General features: G+C 42.2%; 2 protein-coding genes across 2 annotated transcripts; both read left to right on the top strand.

Moving 5' to 3' along the window:
• Window positions 1-6,537: 6,537 nt before the first annotated feature.
• On the top strand, window positions 6,538-12,654 carry LOC306821270 (apoptosis regulator BAX). The gene is made up of 6 exons (XM_079339588.1): window positions 6,538-6,847; window positions 8,147-8,195; window positions 8,672-8,833; window positions 8,915-9,047; window positions 10,069-10,173; window positions 10,287-12,654. Exons 1-6 carry the CDS (start codon window positions 6,778-6,780, stop codon window positions 10,383-10,385), a joined length of 618 nt encoding a protein of 205 aa, XP_079195714.1. The 5' UTR covers window positions 6,538-6,777; the 3' UTR covers window positions 10,386-12,654.
• Window positions 12,655-13,507: 853 nt separating this feature from the next.
• Window positions 13,508-19,444, top strand: LOC306821410 (apoptosis regulator BAX-like). Its single transcript, XM_079339808.1, has 6 exons — window positions 13,508-13,582; window positions 14,622-14,670; window positions 15,174-15,332; window positions 16,061-16,193; window positions 18,787-18,888; window positions 19,000-19,444. The coding sequence occupies exons 1-6, from the start codon at window positions 13,516-13,518 to the stop codon at window positions 19,096-19,098; spliced, it is 609 nt and encodes a 202-aa protein (XP_079195934.1). The 5' UTR covers window positions 13,508-13,515; the 3' UTR covers window positions 19,099-19,444.
• The last annotated feature ends 7 nt before the right edge of the window (window positions 19,445-19,451 follow it).

Genomic DNA, 19,451 nt, shown 5'->3' on the forward strand with positions numbered 1-19,451 from the left:
CACCTGGGGACAGTGTGTGTGTGTGTGTGTGTGTGTGTGTGTGTGTGTGTGTGTGTGTGTGTGTTTCGTAATATTTACAGGCTATGGTGTGTGTGTGTGTGTGTGTGTGTGTGTGTGTCATCAATCTTTATTTGTAAACATCAGTTCATAACAAGTGTTATTTTAAAGACACTATACAAAAAGCCTACCTTAACTCAACATTACAAACGAGCAGGTAAAATCACCATGTCTAACATATGTAAAGGTTTTTTGGTTTTATATTCAAGCTTGGCTCTGAAAGGACAGCTGAAGACATACAGTGCAGGACATGCGGGGATGAGAGGGAGGCTGTGGCTGGGATTCAAACCTAATGCATCAGGAACCACGGCCTCTGTACTTGGGGTGCCTGCTCTGACTGAGTTAAACTAACAAACCACATGCTACGGAGGTTATGCAGTAACATGGTATACATGTGCAGGATGAGCATTAATATTAAGCCTAATAGTTCAAGTTATGATGTGCGGTTCAGCTTCCAGCTTCACATTATCATTATTGATTTGACAACAACTGCAGTTATCGTGTGAGAATTAACCACAGCCACAGAGCAGCTGCAGCTGTGGCTGTGTACTGTCACAGTTCAGCTTTTAGAGGAGGAATGACTTACAACCAGACATAAAGTATCACATCATTTCTCCCTTCTGTAAGAGCTGCAGTGTTTGCTTGGACCGACACACTTACCAGCAGCACACTTCGAGTGCCCCACTGGTGGATGTAGTCATAAAAACTGCAATAATTAACATTATATTTATGTCTGGGTCTGCACGCAGACGCAGTGCCTTATGACTGATTATAATACAGGGTCATTGATTATAATGTTTTACAGAGTCTGTTGGTTTAACAATCTATAACTGAACTGCTTTGGTTCAGGTCTTCTGATCATCAAAGATGTACATGGTAAATCAAATGTACTGAAATGTACAGTACATTTGTACAAATGTAAATCAAATGCATTTGACAACTAATCAAAGTGATTTTAGACTACATTTAGCCATCCACACACACATTCATATGAAAGCAGAGAATGCTGTTTTAAGTGTCCATCAGCTTTAACTTATCCCATTTATATGCATTCACACACATTCACAAGCGTTCAGCGCTTTGCCCTGTGACACTTGACAGATGAACAGCAGAAGCTAGAATCCATCCATCTATGCATTTTCCTCCGCAGCAGTCTAAGCAGATTCCCAGACTTCCCTCGCCCCAGACACTTCCTCCAGCTCTTCTCTGAGCTCCTCCCTGGTGGCGCCTCACCCTATCTCTAAGGGTGCGCCCAGCCAACCTACGGAGGAAGCCCATTTCAGCCGTTTGCATCCGAGATCTTGTTCTTTCGGTCATGACCGAAAGCTCAACACCATAGGTGAGGGTAGGAACAAAGATTGACCGGTAAATCAAGAGCTTCGGTATCGGTACGTCGTGGTGAAGAAGGAGCTAAGCTGAAAGCTAGAATCCATCATGAGCAAAAGTTACATTTGTAAGAAGAAAAAAAAACCTTCAGACTTCAGCAGGATCCCAGGCTCAAGACGAAACAGCCCTCACAGCCAAGGCTGCACCGGGCTTCAAAAAAAGGGATATTGGGAGATGGGATAAGATGCAGGAAGAGGGATAGGGAACAGGGGGGGGGGGGTCGTTCAGGCAGGCCTTCCACCAACGATCCCGAGTAACCTAATGCTGATGATCCTGCAGCCAGAAACATGTTTCCCAAGCTTTACCTGCTGCCTCCTGCAAGACAGGAGGTCAGGAAGTCTGCCAAACCCCCAATTGAGAGGAAATCAACTTTTCCACAGCAGCTGATTTTGATGACACATCTCTGATACAACCATGATGCTCGACATGCTAAATGCCAGAATGCAGACAGACAGATTTAGCAGTTCAGGTTTAATTGTCTCATATTTTCCTTCGGTGGTAGATTGAGAGAGAACAGCAGACCTGAAGTGGATTACTGTGGTTCTGGAGGCCTTGATGACCTGACTTGTCACTCATAGAGCCGGCAAGGTGATTCAAAAGAACTTAAAAAAAACAAAACAAAAAAAACCCCAGAAGACTTGCTTAAATCTATTTTGGGGAACTTTGATTTAAAGCATACGTCAACCTCTATGGACAAGCATCTTTGCTGATGCTGTCCTGTGCATGAGTAAGTAGTTGGTCTGTGGTTGTAGAGATTCACCTCGAAGAGACATTAACTTATTCAACATCAAAGTTGTGATTATTCTGGTCTGTGGAAGCATGGGTGTATCTGAATGTTACCAAAGCCAGTTTTAAAATAACAATTGTTTTATTGAGCTTTTGCTACTGATTCTACACACTGTGCTCAGAGTCTCACCTGTCTCACATGTCACAGACTCTAATGTTGACTTTTTGAGGAATTAACTTTTTTTTTGCTGTTTCCTCTAAACAGAAACTTCCTGAGAACATTTTTAAAGAGCTTCACATCACCTCAGGGCCCCCATTTATTTTTGCCCTGGGCCCAATACAAACTCTTAAATGGCCACTGTCGTCTCCCTTCAAGGCTGCATTCATCATTGTTCTGCTCTTCACCCTGTACACCTCCAGTCATCAGGCCATTAAGCTCTGACACCCCCCTGATTGGACTCATCTCTGCTTTTGTAGGTCATGAAGAGACATCAGTATTAATTTCAGTCTGTCTCACTGTAAGTTATCATGTTCCTGATTGGCCCAGCTCTGCATGTTGCAGTAAACAACATTTGGCTGCCTACACAGCATGGCTGTGGGAACTCGGCACACAGCAAATTAGGTGAACACATGCAAATGGCCAAAGCACAAGAAAATTAACAAAACATCCAGAAACATCCAGGATGTATTTATGTTAGTTTAAAACAAAGCAAGGAATACAAAATAATAGAACATTTTTGTAAATTTACAATAATTAAAGTAATGTTGGGCTGCACTGAGAGGAGCTGAAATAGAACAATAAAAATATGTCTTAAAGTTAAAACCAAACATGCACACGCATTGGTGTCAGATATAGCCTTATGATTATGTTGCATGCCCATGTATAGGGGGGCATGTCATCGTCTGAGGGGAAGTACGTTTGAATCACGACCTTAACCTTAACCCTAACCTGTCCTGACCCTCTTCAGCTGTCCTATCCAAGAAATGGCCCCAAAAGTAATTTAAAAAAATGCATAACAACATACACATAAGCATGAACACAGGGTAGCAGAGAGGTTATTAATATTAATATTGCACTTAAATGCAATACTTAAGTGCAATAAAATGATGTGATATAAGAATTTGTAACTTGCACTTTTAATTTTCGCAGAACTACCGATGTTGTTTAATGTGAGCTGCAGTCTTCTTTACTGCTGTGTTAACTTTGGGGTAAACTCTGTAGGTTTGACAGACTTTGCGTCCAATTGCACTGACACAATGGACATAGATCAGCATAGACCAATGGACACACAATCTGAATATATCTCGGAGCTCAGGTGACACCTGGCCCAAGGCTGACAGAGGCACCAATGGTAAACAAACGTGAGGGAGAAACAGGAGGTTGAGCCTGTTTTATAATCACAAGAAAAAAACATTGACAGTGAACAGTGTGATCTTCCCTCTCCTCACATGTGAAACACACACGACAGCTCTACATGCAGTAGGACAGCCTTATGATGTCTAAATGAACAACACAAGAGCCAGTTTCCTGCAAACAGGTGCTTTGGGCTTGAACATACAGGTGCACAAACAGACTTCTTATTTAGATTTTTTGCCAGAGAAGACACATTATGGTGGCATTAGGTTGCATTTAGGTGTCCCAACAGGAGTAATAGTTGAAGCAGATTCGGCTGTGCCATCTGGTTTTGTTCTAAGTTCAATCTGTGCAGGCCGATGATTAAGTATTTGTATGATATACACTAAAGGAATGAACAAACAAGCCTTCTTAATATTCAAATACAATAATACTACAATATTTTACTCGGAGTAAAAACCGTGACATAGACACTTTCAAATGTCAAAATGGCCTACCATGGGTTTTCAAACGATTCAGGTCGCAACCACAAAAACAAGGGTGCAAGAGACGGGAGTTCCCCCACCGTCCGTGGAGATGGTTATGGTGTGCACACAGCCGTGCACTTATTGCCCTGCAGGCGCTGTTAGCTCAAAAGGATGCAAGGGTCTAAAAACCATAAACATATGTAATATAGTCAATTTAAGAAAGGATAGACGCAGAACACCAGTTATTTCAATTATCTTGTTAGCTCAGAGTTGATGTACAAAGTTCAACAAATGGACACACAATTATCTGCTTATTTAAATAGCAGCAGACACCTACATTGTTGATGTCATGTGCAAACTTATATTTGAAGTATTTTTACACTTTTGTTTTATTCTTTTCTTCACTTACAGATGTGGTTTTATTTGAAATTAAACAGATGTTGCATTTGTTACAATAATGGGTAAAATATGCCCTTTTTTAATTATTTAACATTTGTATTATTTTATTTGAAGGCATCTCATGGATCCCTTATTGGTAACTGACATTAGGTACATCAACCCAAGCTAAAAATACCACTACCATCACAGTAAAGCTGAGAGGCTCTGTTCTAGCAGACAGCCAGTGAAAACAGCCTCACACTCAAAGAAGGCCCTAAAACAGTGGTGTCCAAACATTTTTTCTTGCGGGCCAAAATTGTCGCGTTAGAATCGCTCACGGGCCACAGGGTTTTTTTGTTTGTTTTTTTTAAATATTGGAAGGAACTTTTTGTATTTTGACCTCTTCAAAAAATAATGTAAATACACTAATAACTAACTGCAGTGGGAAACTGTTGTGTTCTAATTTTTTGGAAAGAATAGTCAGGCTTTTATAGGTCTCCCTCGCTAACATGAAAAAGAAAAAAGAACAAAATATGCCATCTGATGAGGCCTGGGGCCAAAATTTTCTGATTCTTCAATTTGAAGTCAAGGGCCACAAAAAATCCACTCAAGGGCCACAAATGGCCCCCGGGCCGCACTTTGGACACCCCTGCCCTAAAACAAAACAAGCCGTCACTAAATTACAAAAGATGGAGTCTGGTTAGATGGTAGGAGGAGCTTAACCTCAAACTTTGGACATCTCCAGCTTTCTTTTCTTGTGCGGCTTTTTGGGGACTATAGACATTTTCCATGGAGGAACTAAATGTAAAAAAAAAAGAGTCCGCAGGCTGTGCCTCAGTGGTAGAGTTGGTTGTCTCTTGTTATGCTGCATTCCATTTATCTTGGAAGTCAGAGCTTGGAATGGCATTTCACCTGTGTTGGCTGTGTTTGACAAGCAACATGCACGCCTCCAGGAGTACCTTTGTTTTGTTCGCTGATACCAGACAATAACAACACACCATGTGATAGTTTGTGTGTGAAAATAACATGCCAACATGTCTACAGGTAGAACTTGTACGATACGGTGTGATTGATTTGTTATGGTTGATGCATGTAGCAGCCATGTTGGATTTTAACTTGGCCTACTGAAGGTTCTTTGTGTGTCCAAGTGGGATTCGGACAACGGGGGGTGCTCCTGATGACGTATCAGAACAGCAAATCAGAATTTAAGATCAAATGGATCTCAGCATTAGAACCCCGGCCCCTGAAGGAACAGTTCACCCCAGCTTGCTGCCACTGCTTGGTCAGTGGTGTGTGGAAGTGAATGGATGGATTGGTTGATATACTGACGGACACTTCACACGGCTGCCTCTGCCATCAGTTTGTGAATGGGTAAAGGGTAGGTGTGACCATTGGTGTAAAGTGACCTATGAAGCGCAATAGAAGCTCGGAGCCAGGGTGGGAAAAGTGGGGGTTCTGATTGATACTTGAACCTCCCTGAAAGCCTCAACAGCAACTTTTCGGGGGGGTCTCTGCGAGAAAAAAAAATCACCTGCAATTGACTTTATACTGTGCAGTGGACCAGAAAGAAAGAGAAAGAGCAATGTCCACAGTTAGGTCTCTGAAGGAAAACGTATTTCCCATTTTGTGCTGCATGCTGCAGATGTGATTAGCGCTACAAGAAATCTTCCCATACAATTTTTTTTCAAACTTTAAGCCCTGTGTTGGAGGGGGCCCCCGAGTGCCACCAGGTATTTCGCACCCTGCTTAAAGTCCTATCCATTTACCATTTAGCCTATATGATGCATGTCGATCATTGCTCTAAAAATCACCATCTAAACATGACGCCTTGTGCTTTATCCAACCTCAAGTGAATGCTGAAGGAAATGAAGTTCTTTGCACTTCCGCATTAGCTACATATTTTAAACTCTATAAATGGTTGACTTTCTTTTAAATGCAGCCTATGCAAAACGTTTTCTTACCCCTGCTTAAACCAATAAACCAATAACCTATTGACACCAAAACTGTGTTGTGTACCAGGTTGTAAACTTTTTTATTCATGCTGAATAACTGGGCATTTTATCATAGGAGCTGATGGAGATTTCTAGGCTTTTGCAAGTGGACACTCGGGGTACTGCATCTTTGTGCATTTCCGCGTTGGTTTCATATTTCAGCTGTGCTTTAATCCTGCAGCTTGCCTCTCAGTCTGCACGGAAGGAAAGAGGCGTGCCGGCCTGTGCATTTCCGTGTCACTTCCGGGTTTTTCGGCGGAGGGGCAAAAACTTTTCTCGGCTCTGAAACGGCCGGGTGCAAGTTACTTTTTTTTTTTATATAGGGCTTCCTGCATCAAATGGTTCTACTAATCGTCTAATCCTCAGTGCATCGCCCCAGCTCACTTTCCCCCCCTGAGCTAACAGAAAGTTTGGAGCCATGGCTGACGGACGAGAAGAGAAGAAGAGAGAAGAAGAGCAGGAGCTTCAGGGCGCCGTGGGTGGGGAAGGTATGTGAAGACATGTCTGCTCCACAGTCAAACTGTGTGGCTCCTAATACTCCAACATAACACACAAAAAGTTTCAAAAGTACTTTACGTAACAGTATTATTAGCCTAACATTAACGAGACGCATTTACACTTTGAAAGTTTCCCTCTGCCGCCATGAAAGTGAAACTTCAAGTCACACAAAGGGGACAAAAGTCTCAAATACCAGCAGGATGTTATTCTTCCTCATGCTTTTGTTTTATCCTAAACTTGCTAGAAGAGATTTTCCTCCAATCTTAATGTGTATGCTTATTTAATCAGAGCCTTATAATGAAGCAGTGAGGCCTTATGTCTAACTGTCCTGTCACTAAATGTCTCCTGGTGATAAACAAGGTAATAAAAGAGTCAGGACACTGAGTCACACAGGCACTGTGACTGTGTTCCCTTTAGGTGAGACAAAACAAGGAGAATCAGACAACATTAAGGCTGCAGAGATTGAATAGAGCCAACACTTTTAAAGGAAGAATAAGAAGGAAAAGGTTGTAATGTAATCCCGTATAGCCTATAACTGTATAATGGAACATTTGAATGTGAGTAACTTCATCTTTGTTTAGAGAATAGAGTGACCAAATGAATTCATGATAATGACAGTGTTAAAGGAGCAATGTGTGACACAGACAGCTAACTTTAAAGATGGGAACTGCAAAACACTGCAGAGAGCTGTCCCCTCCTCCCCCTGAAGCTTCAGTGTTTAGCCAGTTTTCTGTGTTTAAACATGTCTCTATTTTTCAAAAGAACCAGTGACCGCTTTGACACCTGTTGGTTTGGGGTTTTCTAGACAAACTGAGCGGCCTGCAAAACTGTGTGTGGGTGCTTTCCGACCGCCTACCTGTGGTATTAATCTGAGATCATGTAGGCCACCTCCACTTCGCAAGGAGCATATTATGACTATGTTTTTTTTTTGTGTATTCAAATCCTCAAAAGGGTAGGAAACAACCATTCTTATAATATAAAGTATGTTATGGACTTGGACCCATAAGAAAGAGTCAGGGACTCCTCAGAATCCTGAAACACGGGACACGTCACCAGTAGTTTACCTTTGAGTGGGTGTTTCTGCCTTTTCACACTCGACACCCTCATCGAAGGTGGCCGGCTACAGGGTGATCAAACCTAAGCTTGTGTCCCATGCCCAATCATGAGAGTTGCCCAGTTGTTTTAAATGGTGCAGCTCATTATGAAGAGTTTATATTAATACTTTTGTATGAATATGTTACACACACTAATCAAACTGTACACGATAATCGATCTTCTCATTGCTGCAGATGTCGTTGATGATCCCATCATGGAGCAGGGAGCAGTGGTCCTCAGAGGGTAAGTTCATCATAACACATTGAAAATTAATCCAAACAAAACGATTCACAGATTCCCAATAAAAAAAAGTTATTATCTATGAGCTAATTAGCTTTTATAAACACAAGTTTGGCCTGAGGTAGTGATTTGATCATCGGCTGGTTTAATCAAATCAGACTAGAGGTCACGAGCTGTAAAATAAGGTTTAATGAAGAATGTTAATAATAAATGATAGGGACTATCACACTGAGCTGTAAAGTGTGAAACCCTCTGGTCTCCTGCCCTCTCGTATCATGCCGCTTCATGCCCCGCCCCTCCAGACATTTACAACATTAAGTGTGCTGGGTCAAAAAGTCAAAAATCTGTAATTTGTACCAGGACATTTGACGTTTGTCGATTTTACTAAACATTTAGCATTAAAACGTTTTCCTTTCCAGATTGAAAATCGGACAATAAAGGAGACAGTCCATGACCCTCTTTCTGTGTACATGTCCTAGGTATGTGATTGAACGTATACACGCGGAGGAGCCAGATCGACGCGTGTCATCAGAGGATCTGGGAGGAAGGTCGAGTGAACAACAGGATCCTCAAGTCAAAGAAGTGGTGGAACAGCTGTTAAAAATCGCAGATGAGCTGAACAGGAACGCTGAGCTCCAACAGTGAGTGGAGTCATTAAATTGGTCGACAGTGCTAAAATGAATCCATTGTGACATGAAAGTCTTTTCTTGCTGTTCTGTCAGACTCATCAACCAGGTTCCAGGAGACTGTGCTCGCGGGATCTTCATGAAGGTGGCCAGAAGCATCTTTGCTGATGGCATCAACTGGGGTCGTGTGGTGGCTCTCTTCCATCTGGCCTACAGACTCATCTACAAGGTGATACAGAACAACAAATACCAAACACAACAGAGCATCACATATTCATGTAGGGGTGCAAGACTCTCTATGCACCGAGCAGCAGACACAGGAGAGAAACATCCCTCCAACCTGCCGTTGGTGAAAAGTGAATTTTCCAGATAATTTCTTGCTGCGTTCCTAAATCAGCCCACGTTGACTTACTGCGAAAGAAATACTCGGGGGGGGGGGGGGGGGGGGGGGTCTGGCAGGAGAAACTCTTACGAGGGAGTTTGCGTTCAGACATACAGCCGCTCCAGGTTATCTCAGGAGATTCCTACCAGTGTGAAAACGGTCTGCTGACTGGAATTCTTTGTGCAGCTCTTCTCAGAGCCTCAGGCCTCCGACTGTGACTGAGCTTGTCAGCCTGAGGAACACAAAAAATTTCTCTGCCTTAGGATAACGGCAGTCAAAGAGGAGTTAGACCTTCTGAAGGTTTTTAAGTAGACTCAAAAGAAAGACCTGGAGACAGGGTGGTGGGTGTGAGGGATATTTATTGTAATGGCAGCAAAGGATGCTGGTAGACTTCAGGCTGAAATCAGGGGGAAGTTAGAGCACGATAGTAAGAGGCAAACGGTGCAGGTGGAAATAATGTGGCAGTTTAGGAGAGGTGAAGTGTAAGTACAGCAGCAGGTGAGCTGTAATGACCATCAGGTGTTTGGTTGCAGAGAGCTCCAGGACCCCATAAGCCCCGCCCCCAGCCTATGAAAGAAAAAAAACACAAGACCAAACCAAAAGCACACCAGGAAAAATAAACAAAAGGAAAAAACGTCCATTCACCACCAGAGGTCAGATGTATAGCGTGGAGAGAGTATATCGATAGCCTTAAAGGTCAGCAGTACTTTCCTAAAATCGATTCTAAACACACTAGTATTCAATGCAAAGAGGCTGAAGCAGGTGTAATGTGGTCACTTTTCTTGGTTATGAGTTAGAGTCATGAGCATGGATGGAAAATGTGTGAAAATGTAGGTTGGAAAATATGAATTTTATTTTTGTTTTAAAGGCGATAACCAGCAATCATCTAGAGAACATCAGAGTCATCATCAGCTGGTTTCTTCAGGTCGTCAGAGAGCAGCTCTACACCTGGATCGTACAGCAGGGAGGCTGGGTGAGTTATGGAGGGTCTATAAAGACCAGTCAGTCATTTGCTTAATTCATGTCTCACATATTGACCAGTCATTAGGATCCACAGCTCTAATCCTGCTCTCTCTACCTTTCCAGGAGGGGGTGATCCGAGGGATTTCTCGTTGGAGGACAGTAGCCATAGTAGCATCAATAGTTTTAGTGACAACTCTTGTTTACTACAGGAAGACTCGCTGAGAGCTGCAGACCTCACAACCAGGGCTGCAGTGTCATCACTTAGGGAAACCCCACTGCTTAATAGAGCCAGTTTCTAAAAACATTTACTACCACTCCTTAGCTTCCATCTTCTTACGCAGAGGAGGTCACTGACTGTACTTTACTGTAGAGGGGAAAAACCTCTTTCCTTCTAAGGATTTCAAGAACCAAAAAAAAAAGCTTTTATAGTCTGCTGTTAGACATCTCCAGCAGCACCTTTCACCTGATTTAACGGAATGACACGTTCAGCTGCATCACCACCTACAGCAGCCATGTTGGAGGGTTTCCAGCAGATGACGGTCATCATGAACAAAGGATGTCGATTTTTTTCAAAACAGACTGGAGGACCAAACCCCATCTGAACCACAGGTCTCACCATTATTTTTTTTAATTATTTTTTTTTGTGGTCCAACCTAAATTTAAGGCGGTCCTGGTTCTATGTGGATTACCTAAAACGACAAGAAACGGTCTGAAAAAATGTCTGATGACAAAATATGCTGCAACCTAAGTTTGATAATCAGGATTATAAAATTACAAAGCAAGTTTGCTTTAAAACATTGAACAGCTTCATTTTTAAGAGATCATGTTTACTCAGTCGTTCACTGAACAAAAGGCACAGAAAACGAAACTCACAAATTCAAACTCATCGTCATCTGATGCGTTCATCTTATGTACTGTGTTGATCTATTAGAGTTTTTTTGAATGTATTTAAACTATACACAACAGCAATTTTAATTTCCTCTTAGACAAACATAAACACAATGTCTGGTCCTTCACGATTTTCCAACACCTTGTTCAATAAACTAAGGCTACATTCACACTGGAAGCCTTGCAGGAAGAGTATGCAACTTTTTAAACCAGTAGATGTCGCCCTTGAGCAAAAGAACACAAACACAAGAGGTCACACGCTGACTGGTGCAGCAAGTGTCGTTTACAGTCATGATGACACTAACGTGCAGCAGAAGCTGGTGTGACAGTGACTCCAGCTCCTGCCTGTAGCCACCGTGCAGTGACGTCGAAGTCACATCCGTTTCCCACCTGGCTGTTCACACTGAGGACGCATTGCAAAAGATCCAACCAGTATCAGATTCAAGACCACATACGGGTCCAGATCTAAATTAAAATGTCAACTGAGCTATTCCAACTGATATAAACAAATCAGATTTGAGTCACATGCAAAAAACCTCCCCCCAAAAAACACGGATAACTTTGGCCAGCAATGTGAATGTAGTCGTACTTTTCTGCTGAATTACTTTAAACCACAGACAAAGTGTGTCTGTGCTCACTTGACTGTAAAAACAGAGCATCACGCATCTATGCACAACATATAAGACACGTTGCTGTTTATGTTTTTTTAGAAGGCGAAATCTTTTACCGCTGTTGAATCATTTAAAGAGTCAGTCTGTTAGTTGAATGTGGTCCGCTGACCGTCTCTGTACTGTGAACACGATGGCTTTTAAAACTGGCTCAACTGAACCTCACCAGTAGATTCATTTTAGCACTACTATAGCCTGCTTTGCTAACAGGCTAATTCTTCTGGAGCATTGGAGACAGGACACTGGAGCTGTGCAGACGGGGTTGTGAAGCTCTGTCAGGAGGATCCTGCTGCCCGTCTTCCAAATATTCATGACTTCATTTTAGCCTGATATGACTCCTCAGGTTGTGATTTTAAGACGTCATATTGGTCTACACATGGTTTAAACATTGTAAGAGCTTCAATAACATAAAGTATCAGAGAAGAGCCCGACTCTCCATCTGAACCTCGTCATCACTCTCGGCTTGGTTGCTCTGTGTTGTATTTCAACGTCATTCTCACACAACATTATTGAGGATGGATGCTGGTAGAGTTTTATAGATCTGTATAGAAAAAAATATGTTCTATCACTGCGAAAAGCATTCATTTGTTCTAGTTTTTTATTTGTAATAATCTCTATTAAACATGAGAAAAATGACCAGCTTTAGAAATGAAAAGAGTTGTTCTGTGGTTAAAGGTGTAAATGTTTTAATGTTATTTCAGCTTGTAAGGGTATTATTTGTTGTATGGTTTAATTTGGCTTCTAGCAAACTTTTATCTGGTGCCATCTGAGCTTTTAAATATTTTTAATCAAAATGATTTTGCAATGTTAAAGGGATATTTACTATTTATCTGTGGTCTTCAGGAGTTTTCTAAAACTGTGACCTGCTTATTTTATTGTCAGTAAAATGATGTGATTGGACTCATGTTCTGTGAATAAATATGTTATACCACACATCTCGCTTTGTGAATGATCTTCTCCATCTGGCTGGCTGCAAAAGCCCTAGAAGTTGTCGACCATATTCAAAAGCTCATTGTTAAAGCACAAATAAAGATGTTGATTGCCTGCTAAAATAAATAGATCATTTTTAGTTGCTCATAATGAACAGGTGTTGAATTTTGTAAACATGTTTTAATTCTACAGTATAAAGGTGAAGAGATATGTATATTTAGAGGTGTATAATTTTATCTCTTGCAGTAACTCTTAGTCACTCTGTGGCCTGAATCAGGACACTGTGACGACCCTGCGGCCATGGCCACTGGTCTCTGTCAGGCTGCTGTCTGTCTGTTGCAGGAGGTGTGTCCTGGCTGTCCTCAGCAGCAGGATCAGAGGCACCTGGGTCTGGTGCACTCTGGCCTACAAAGAGCTGCTTCAGCCTTCATTCAGTCTCTCTCTGATCTCTCAGCTGGACCGATGTGTGTTCATGATTTAATTCTCTTTGTTAGTACACTTCAACATCTCCCACCACATAACGCTTTCACACAACCACATTCTCATTACTGATTATACAGACTAACACACCTCGTAACTTTGGTCATTTGGTTAATTAGCACGTTTTTGTTAATAAATTATTCATTTTCTGTGGCAAAACTGATTGTCATCCGTTGTTTGTCACTTTCTATGAGCCGGGTTGTGACAACACTGAGATCTTCCTCTGGCTTTGTGAATATGGCCTCTGGGCTTTTGGAGTCAGGCCAGAAGGTTGAGGCATGAGGAACTAAAGTTTGATGCACTTGCACATTTGTTTCATATTTCACCTTCGGTTCAAATCTGGAGGTTCTCACTTCCCCCCCTGAGCTGACAGAAAGTTTGGAGCCATGGCTGATGGACGAGAAGAAAAGAAGAGAGAAGAGCAGGAGATTCAGGGCGCCGTTGGTGGGAAAGGTATGTGAAGACATGTCTGCTCCACAGTCAAACTGTGTGGCTCTTAATTCAACAACATAAACACTACTTTTAAAAGTACTTTTCCTTAGGTAACAATATCATTAACGATCGAGACACATTTGTTGTTCTGCTCTGATGAAAGTGAAACTTCAAGTTATACAAAGGGAACAAAACTCAAAAGTCTCAAATACCAGCAGGATGTTATTCTTCCTCATGCTTTTGGTTTATCTTCAACTTGCTAGAAGAGATTTTCCTCCAATCTTAATGTGTATGTTTATTTAATCAGAGCCTTATAATGAACCAGTGAGGCCTTATGTCTAACTGTCCTGTCACTAAATGTCTCCAGGTGATAAACAAGGAAATAAAAGAGTCAGGACACTGAGTCACAAAGGAGAGCCACTGATAGGTTTTGAAATCTTCCCGTTGAGGTGAGACAAAACAAGGAGAATCAGACATTAACTTTTTGTACAGGTTTGATTTTCCAAAATAATGTGGGGCCTTTTGGTCACTTTATTTTCTGAGAGCATATTGTGACCAAATGAATTCATGATAATGACAATGTTATGATTGTCAATATGTAACACTGACATCTAGCTTTAAAGATGGGAAATGCAAATCTCTTAAAGAGATCTGTCCCCTCCTCCCGAGAGTCGATGTGCTTGCAGGTTGCCATGTGGACCTCAATTTTTTAAAAACATCTATATTTTTCCCTTTCTAACTGTTTATAGATTTTCTGAGCACAGCCCTATTTAAAAAAAATTAAAATAAAAATCTTTTTCCCATATCTCTCAATTGTTCTCTCGTACCATTAATGCGTAGTCACATAGTTTAACCTTCAAACTCAGGAAACTGTCAAACTGAAACAACATTTTAAACAGCTCAAGTCAACAGTGATATAGTGTTCTTCATCTCATACTCAAGCTCGGAATCAGTAAAATGTGCCTTAATGAAGAGTTTAAATTAATACTTTTGTATGAATATTTTTTTCACACTTTTCTAATCTAACTCTACACTATTATCAATATTCTCATTGCTTCAGATGTCGTTGATGATCCCATTGTGCAGAGGTGGGGAGCAATCTTCAGAGGGTAAGTTCATCTATAGAAAAATAGTCCAAATAAAAATTGTTAATTCAGATTCACAGATTTCCTTTAAAAAAGAAAAGTTATTATTCATGGGTCATTGAGCTCTTATAAACTCAAGTTTTGGATATTTTCCCCGAGGGAGAAAACACCCAGTGACTTGATCATTGGCAGGTTTGTTCAAATCACAGAGGAGGTCAAGATGTTTCTGTAAAATAAAGATGACTGAATAATATTAATAATAGTCAATGAGAAGGACGTCACACTGAGCTGCAAAGTGCGAAGCCGGGTTGAAAGCGGCTGGGATGAGGTTCAGCACCTCATCACATTATATGAAATATAACACAGGGAGATATGGTTATCTGTTTGTATGTAGGCTGAGAGTATTTTCTATGGTGTAATTGTTTCTTCTGTCCTTATCTGCTACAGAGTTGTTTTCCCTTTCCCGATTGAAAATCAGGTGATAAAGGAGACATGAGTCCATGACCCTCTTTTTGTACACGACTTAGGTATGTGATTGAACATATAAACGCTGAGGATCCTACTCAACACGTGTCGTTGGAGGATCTGGGAGGAAAGCCAGGTGAACAACAGGATCCATATGTCAAAGAATTGGTGATACTGATAAAGATCCTGGATGAGCTTAACAAGAACGCTGAGCTCCAACAGTAAGTGGAGTGTCATGTTGACATGTTGTCATGTTTATTGTCAAGCACTTTGGTCAGCTGTGGTTGTTTTAAAGTGCTTAATTAAATAAAGTTGGATTGGATTGGATTGGTTGAAAAACGACTCAAGGATCAGCTCAGTCAGCAGAGGCCTGTACTAGAATAAGATTGTTACTATGAAACATATCTTTGAGCTTTCTACTGATATCATTCTTCAGCATAGACTGATAAAAACATTTTTTATACTTAAAGATATAAAAGTGTGTCGTGTCGCTTAGAATGATGCTATCATTTATGTTTTATTTTCTGCACGAGTCTGTTTAATACAGTCAAAGCTGCAGCATGAATAATATGTCTAAAACTTTCATACACAATGGAGATGGGAACTGGAATTGGAGACTCGAACTCAAGTCGCACTCAAGTTGCAGAAAAATGTGACTTGAGACTTGACTTGAGACTAGAGCCTTTCCCCCCAGCCTCATGTGATCACACTCCAAAGATAAGATGATGAGAACGTCACTCATTTTTCCTCCATTCGGCGGTCAATGTTGCCTCAAACACCCAGCTGCAAGTGTCCCTCAAGCATGTTTACTCCAAGTAAGCTTCACGCTTCCTTATGACGGCATTAGCAGTGCGCGCAGACCCAGTATTACCTGTGCCCACTCAAGGCGGTTAACAGCACTAAAATGAATCCATTGTGACATGAAAGTCTTTTCTTGCTGTTCTGTCAGACTCATCAACCAGGTTCCAGGAGACTGTGCTCACGGGATCTTCATGAAGGTGTCCAGAAGCATCTTTGCTGATGGCATCAACTGGGCTCGTGTGTTGGCTCTCTTCCATCTGGCCTACAGACTCGTCGACAAGGTGATACAGAACAACAAATACCAAACACAGCAGAGCATCACATATTCATGTAGGGGTGCTATACATATATTTGTCTGTTTTCTCCAAATATATCATAACATATAGCCTGTATTTATATGAATATCAGCTCAGTTAAAGTTTTACTTTTAATGTGCTAAGTCTCAGATTTTCTTAAATGTACCCTGTTAACACACTAGGCAATCTATACTGTTGATTTGTTTATTTAAAAGGATCCCCATTAGCTGATGCCAAGACGACAGCTAGTCTTCCTGGGGTCCTGTCATGGTTTGGTTTGGTTTAGGTTGTATTTCAGAGTTTTGAGTTCGGTTTTATTTATTCCCTCGTGTTTTTCCGTGTTACTGTGTTTCCCTGTCTCTCTGGTTTCCCTCCTGTGTTGATTGTTTCATAGCCTTGTATTTAATTTAGTCTTCAGTGTGTTTCCCTGTGTCCTTCTATGTTACCTGTTAGTTTATTTCCTGTCTTGTGTTTTTAAGTCTAGTCTTTGGTGTTTCCTGTTTTATTTTGTATATCTGGTTTTGGTTGTGTTGTCAGTGTTGAGTTTTACTTTGTACTTGTGTTCTTTGTTCCTTGTTTCCCTCCTTTCTGATGACCCTGATTGTCCTCACCTGTCTCGTTAGTCTCGCCTGTGTCTGATTACCCCATGTCTATTTAGTCTGTGTGTTTTCCCTGGGTCTCTTGTTGGTTCATTGTCCTTTGTCTTTCCCAGTCTGTCTTGAGTAGTTGTAGCCTGTCGTTTTCTTCTCTGTGTCTCCCTGGATTTTCCTTGTGGGTTTTGGATTTTCTTTGTTTTTGATGGACTTGGTTTTTTTGAGTAAGTTTTGTTTTGCCTTTTTGTTTAATAAATATTTCTGCACTTGGGTCCTCCTCTCCTGTTTCCTACTTCCTACCCGGAACGTGACAGAATGAACCAACCATTCATAGACCCAGCAGAAGATTTCAATTCCATGGACGGTTTTTCTAAGATTCTTTATTTTCAAAATACTTTTCATTTGGCCCGGAGCACTGCTACTTCTGGGCAGTCTCCATGGACTGGCACCCGCCTGGCCATTTTCCCTGGGAACCGTGGAGGCCCCAAAAGGAGAGGTGGCCGCCGTGGCTCCCGGTTGCCCAACAGCCCAGTAACTCTGCCTTTGTGCTCCCTTGAGCCTCAGCTAAAGTCTCTGCCTCCTGTCCCTGTTCCGGCAGAGCGCCGTCTGCCACCTGTCCCTGTTCCTGCAGAACGCTGTCTGCCACCAGTCTCGGCAGAGCGTTGTCTGCTTCCTGTCCCCGTTCTGGCAGAGCGCCGTCTGCTTCCCGTCCCCGTTCCGGCAGAGCGCCGTCTGCTTCCCGTCCCCGTTCCGGCAGAGCGCCGTCTGCTTCCTGTCCCCGTTCCGGCAGAGCGCCGTCTGCTTCCTGTCCCCGTTCCGGCTGAACGCCGTCTGCCACCAGCTTCGGCAGAGCGCCGTCTGCTTCCTGTCCCCGTGCCTGCTGAACGCCGTCTGCCACCAGCTAATGCAGAGCGTTGTCAGCTTCCTGTCCACGTGCCTGCTGAACACAGTCTGCCACCAGCTTCGGCAGAATGCTGTCAGCTTCCTGTTCCCGTGCCTGCTGAGCGCTGTCGGCGTCTCCTCTGCGGTCCGGCCGACACCTGACGACGTTTCTGCTGCGGTCCGGACGACGTCCAACGACGTTTCCTCGGCGGCCCAGTCGATGCCTGATGTCCTCCCGACGCCTGATGTCTCCTTCTCTGTGGTCCGGCCGACACCTGACATCTTCTGGCTGGCTCCTGGGCCCTCGGAAAAGGTCCTGCCCTTTACTGGTCGGTCACAGGACCGCCCACCTGAGCTCTCCCTGTGTCTGCTCGGCCTCCCGGCCGTCCCCCAGAACTCTCCCCTGTAATTTCAGAAGAATACATTGACTGAAGGAATCTTCTCCCATAGCAAATATGGCACACCATATGTGGGGGTGGCAAAAAAGAAGATTCTGGCCATCTTCTGTGTTAAATAATATTTGTAAATAGGAAAGTCATATAAATCTAGTCTTCATACTATAACTTACTTTGCTGTTTGTAATATTAGTTGTGTATATTTTGTATACAACACATATTTTGTGGCGTAGGGTTGCAGTTTTGGGAGATATTCTTTGCTATTTATGTCCTTTCATGTACTTATTTTTTGGTTACAGAAAACCACACGCACCCGCTGTCTGAACTGTTAATGCTGCACGTTGCGGTAATCATAAAGTTCTCTGAAGACAACCCTTTTTACTGCTGTCCCATGGTGACTAGATAACTGACCAGCAAACTGTTACTGGTAGTTGAAGATGTATCACCCTCGTCTGATTTAACACCTCTGCCTTTGGATAACGGTTGTCAAAGAGGTCTGATATAGGGTGCAGAGAGGATATCGATAGCCTTAAAGGTCAGCAGTACATTCCTAAATTTGATTTTAAAGAAACTAATAGTAAATGCAAAGAGGTTGAAGCAGACGTAATGTGGTCACTTTTTTTGGTTCTGAGTCAGAGTCATGAGCATGGATGGAAAAGGTGAATAAAGGTTGATAAATGATAATATTAATTTGTTTTGGTTTTAAAGGCGATAACCAGCAACGATCGAGAGAGAATCAGAGTCATCAACAGCTGGGTTCTTCAGGTCGTCAGAGAGCAGCTCTACGCCTGGATCGTACAGAGAAGCTGGGTGAGTTATGGAGGGTCTAAAGACCTTTCAGTCGTGTGCTTAATTCATGTCTCACATATTAACCAGTCATTAGGATCCAAAGCTCTAATCCTGCTCTCTCTACCTTTCCAGGATGTGGTGAGCCGAGGGATTTCTCGTTGGAGGACAGTAGCCATAGTAGCATCAATAGTTTTAGTGGCAACATTTGTTTACTACAGGGAGACTCGCTGAGAGCTGCAGACCTCACAACCAGGGCTGCAGTGTCATCACTTGGGGAAACCCCACTGCTTAATAGAGCCAGTTTCTAAAAACATTTACTACCACTCCTTAGCTTCCATCTTCTAATGCTGCAAAATGCAATGCATCTGTTCCCCTAAGCATATGAATAGATACTTTTCCTGTGTATGATCAGTTTTGTGGTGGTTTGCGTTTTGGTGTTAATTAATTGTTAATTTTTCTATATCTTATTAATGACTGTGAAATCACTGTTAAGCACATACAAAATTAAATTGCTGTTTGCAATATTGCTAATGCAGAAGAGGTCAAATATTTTACAAAGAGGGGGAAAACCCCTTTCCTTCCAA

Source organism: Symphodus melops (genome assembly GCF_947650265.1).
Source record: "Symphodus melops genome assembly, chromosome: 3".
In the NCBI taxonomy this organism is placed as follows: Eukaryota; Metazoa; Chordata; class Actinopteri; order Labriformes; family Labridae; genus Symphodus; species Symphodus melops.

Coding starts and splice junctions, on each gene's coding strand:
- LOC306821270 (XM_079339588.1), top strand. CDS start 6,778: ATGGCTGACGGACGAGAAGAGAAGAAGAGAGAAGAAGAGCAGGAGCTT. Junction 8,196..8,671: donor GGAGCAGTGGTCCTCAGAGG/GTAAGTTCATCA, acceptor TACATGTCCTAG/GTATGTGATTGAACGTATAC. Junction 10,174..10,286: donor TCGTACAGCAGGGAGGCTGG/GTGAGTTATGGA, acceptor CTACCTTTCCAG/GAGGGGGTGATCCGAGGGAT.
- LOC306821410 (XM_079339808.1), top strand. CDS start 13,516: ATGGCTGATGGACGAGAAGAAAAGAAGAGAGAAGAGCAGGAGATTCAG. Junction 14,671..15,173: donor TGGGGAGCAATCTTCAGAGG/GTAAGTTCATCT, acceptor TACACGACTTAG/GTATGTGATTGAACATATAA. Junction 16,194..18,786: donor CCTACAGACTCGTCGACAAG/GTGATACAGAAC, acceptor TTGGTTTTAAAG/GCGATAACCAGCAACGATCG.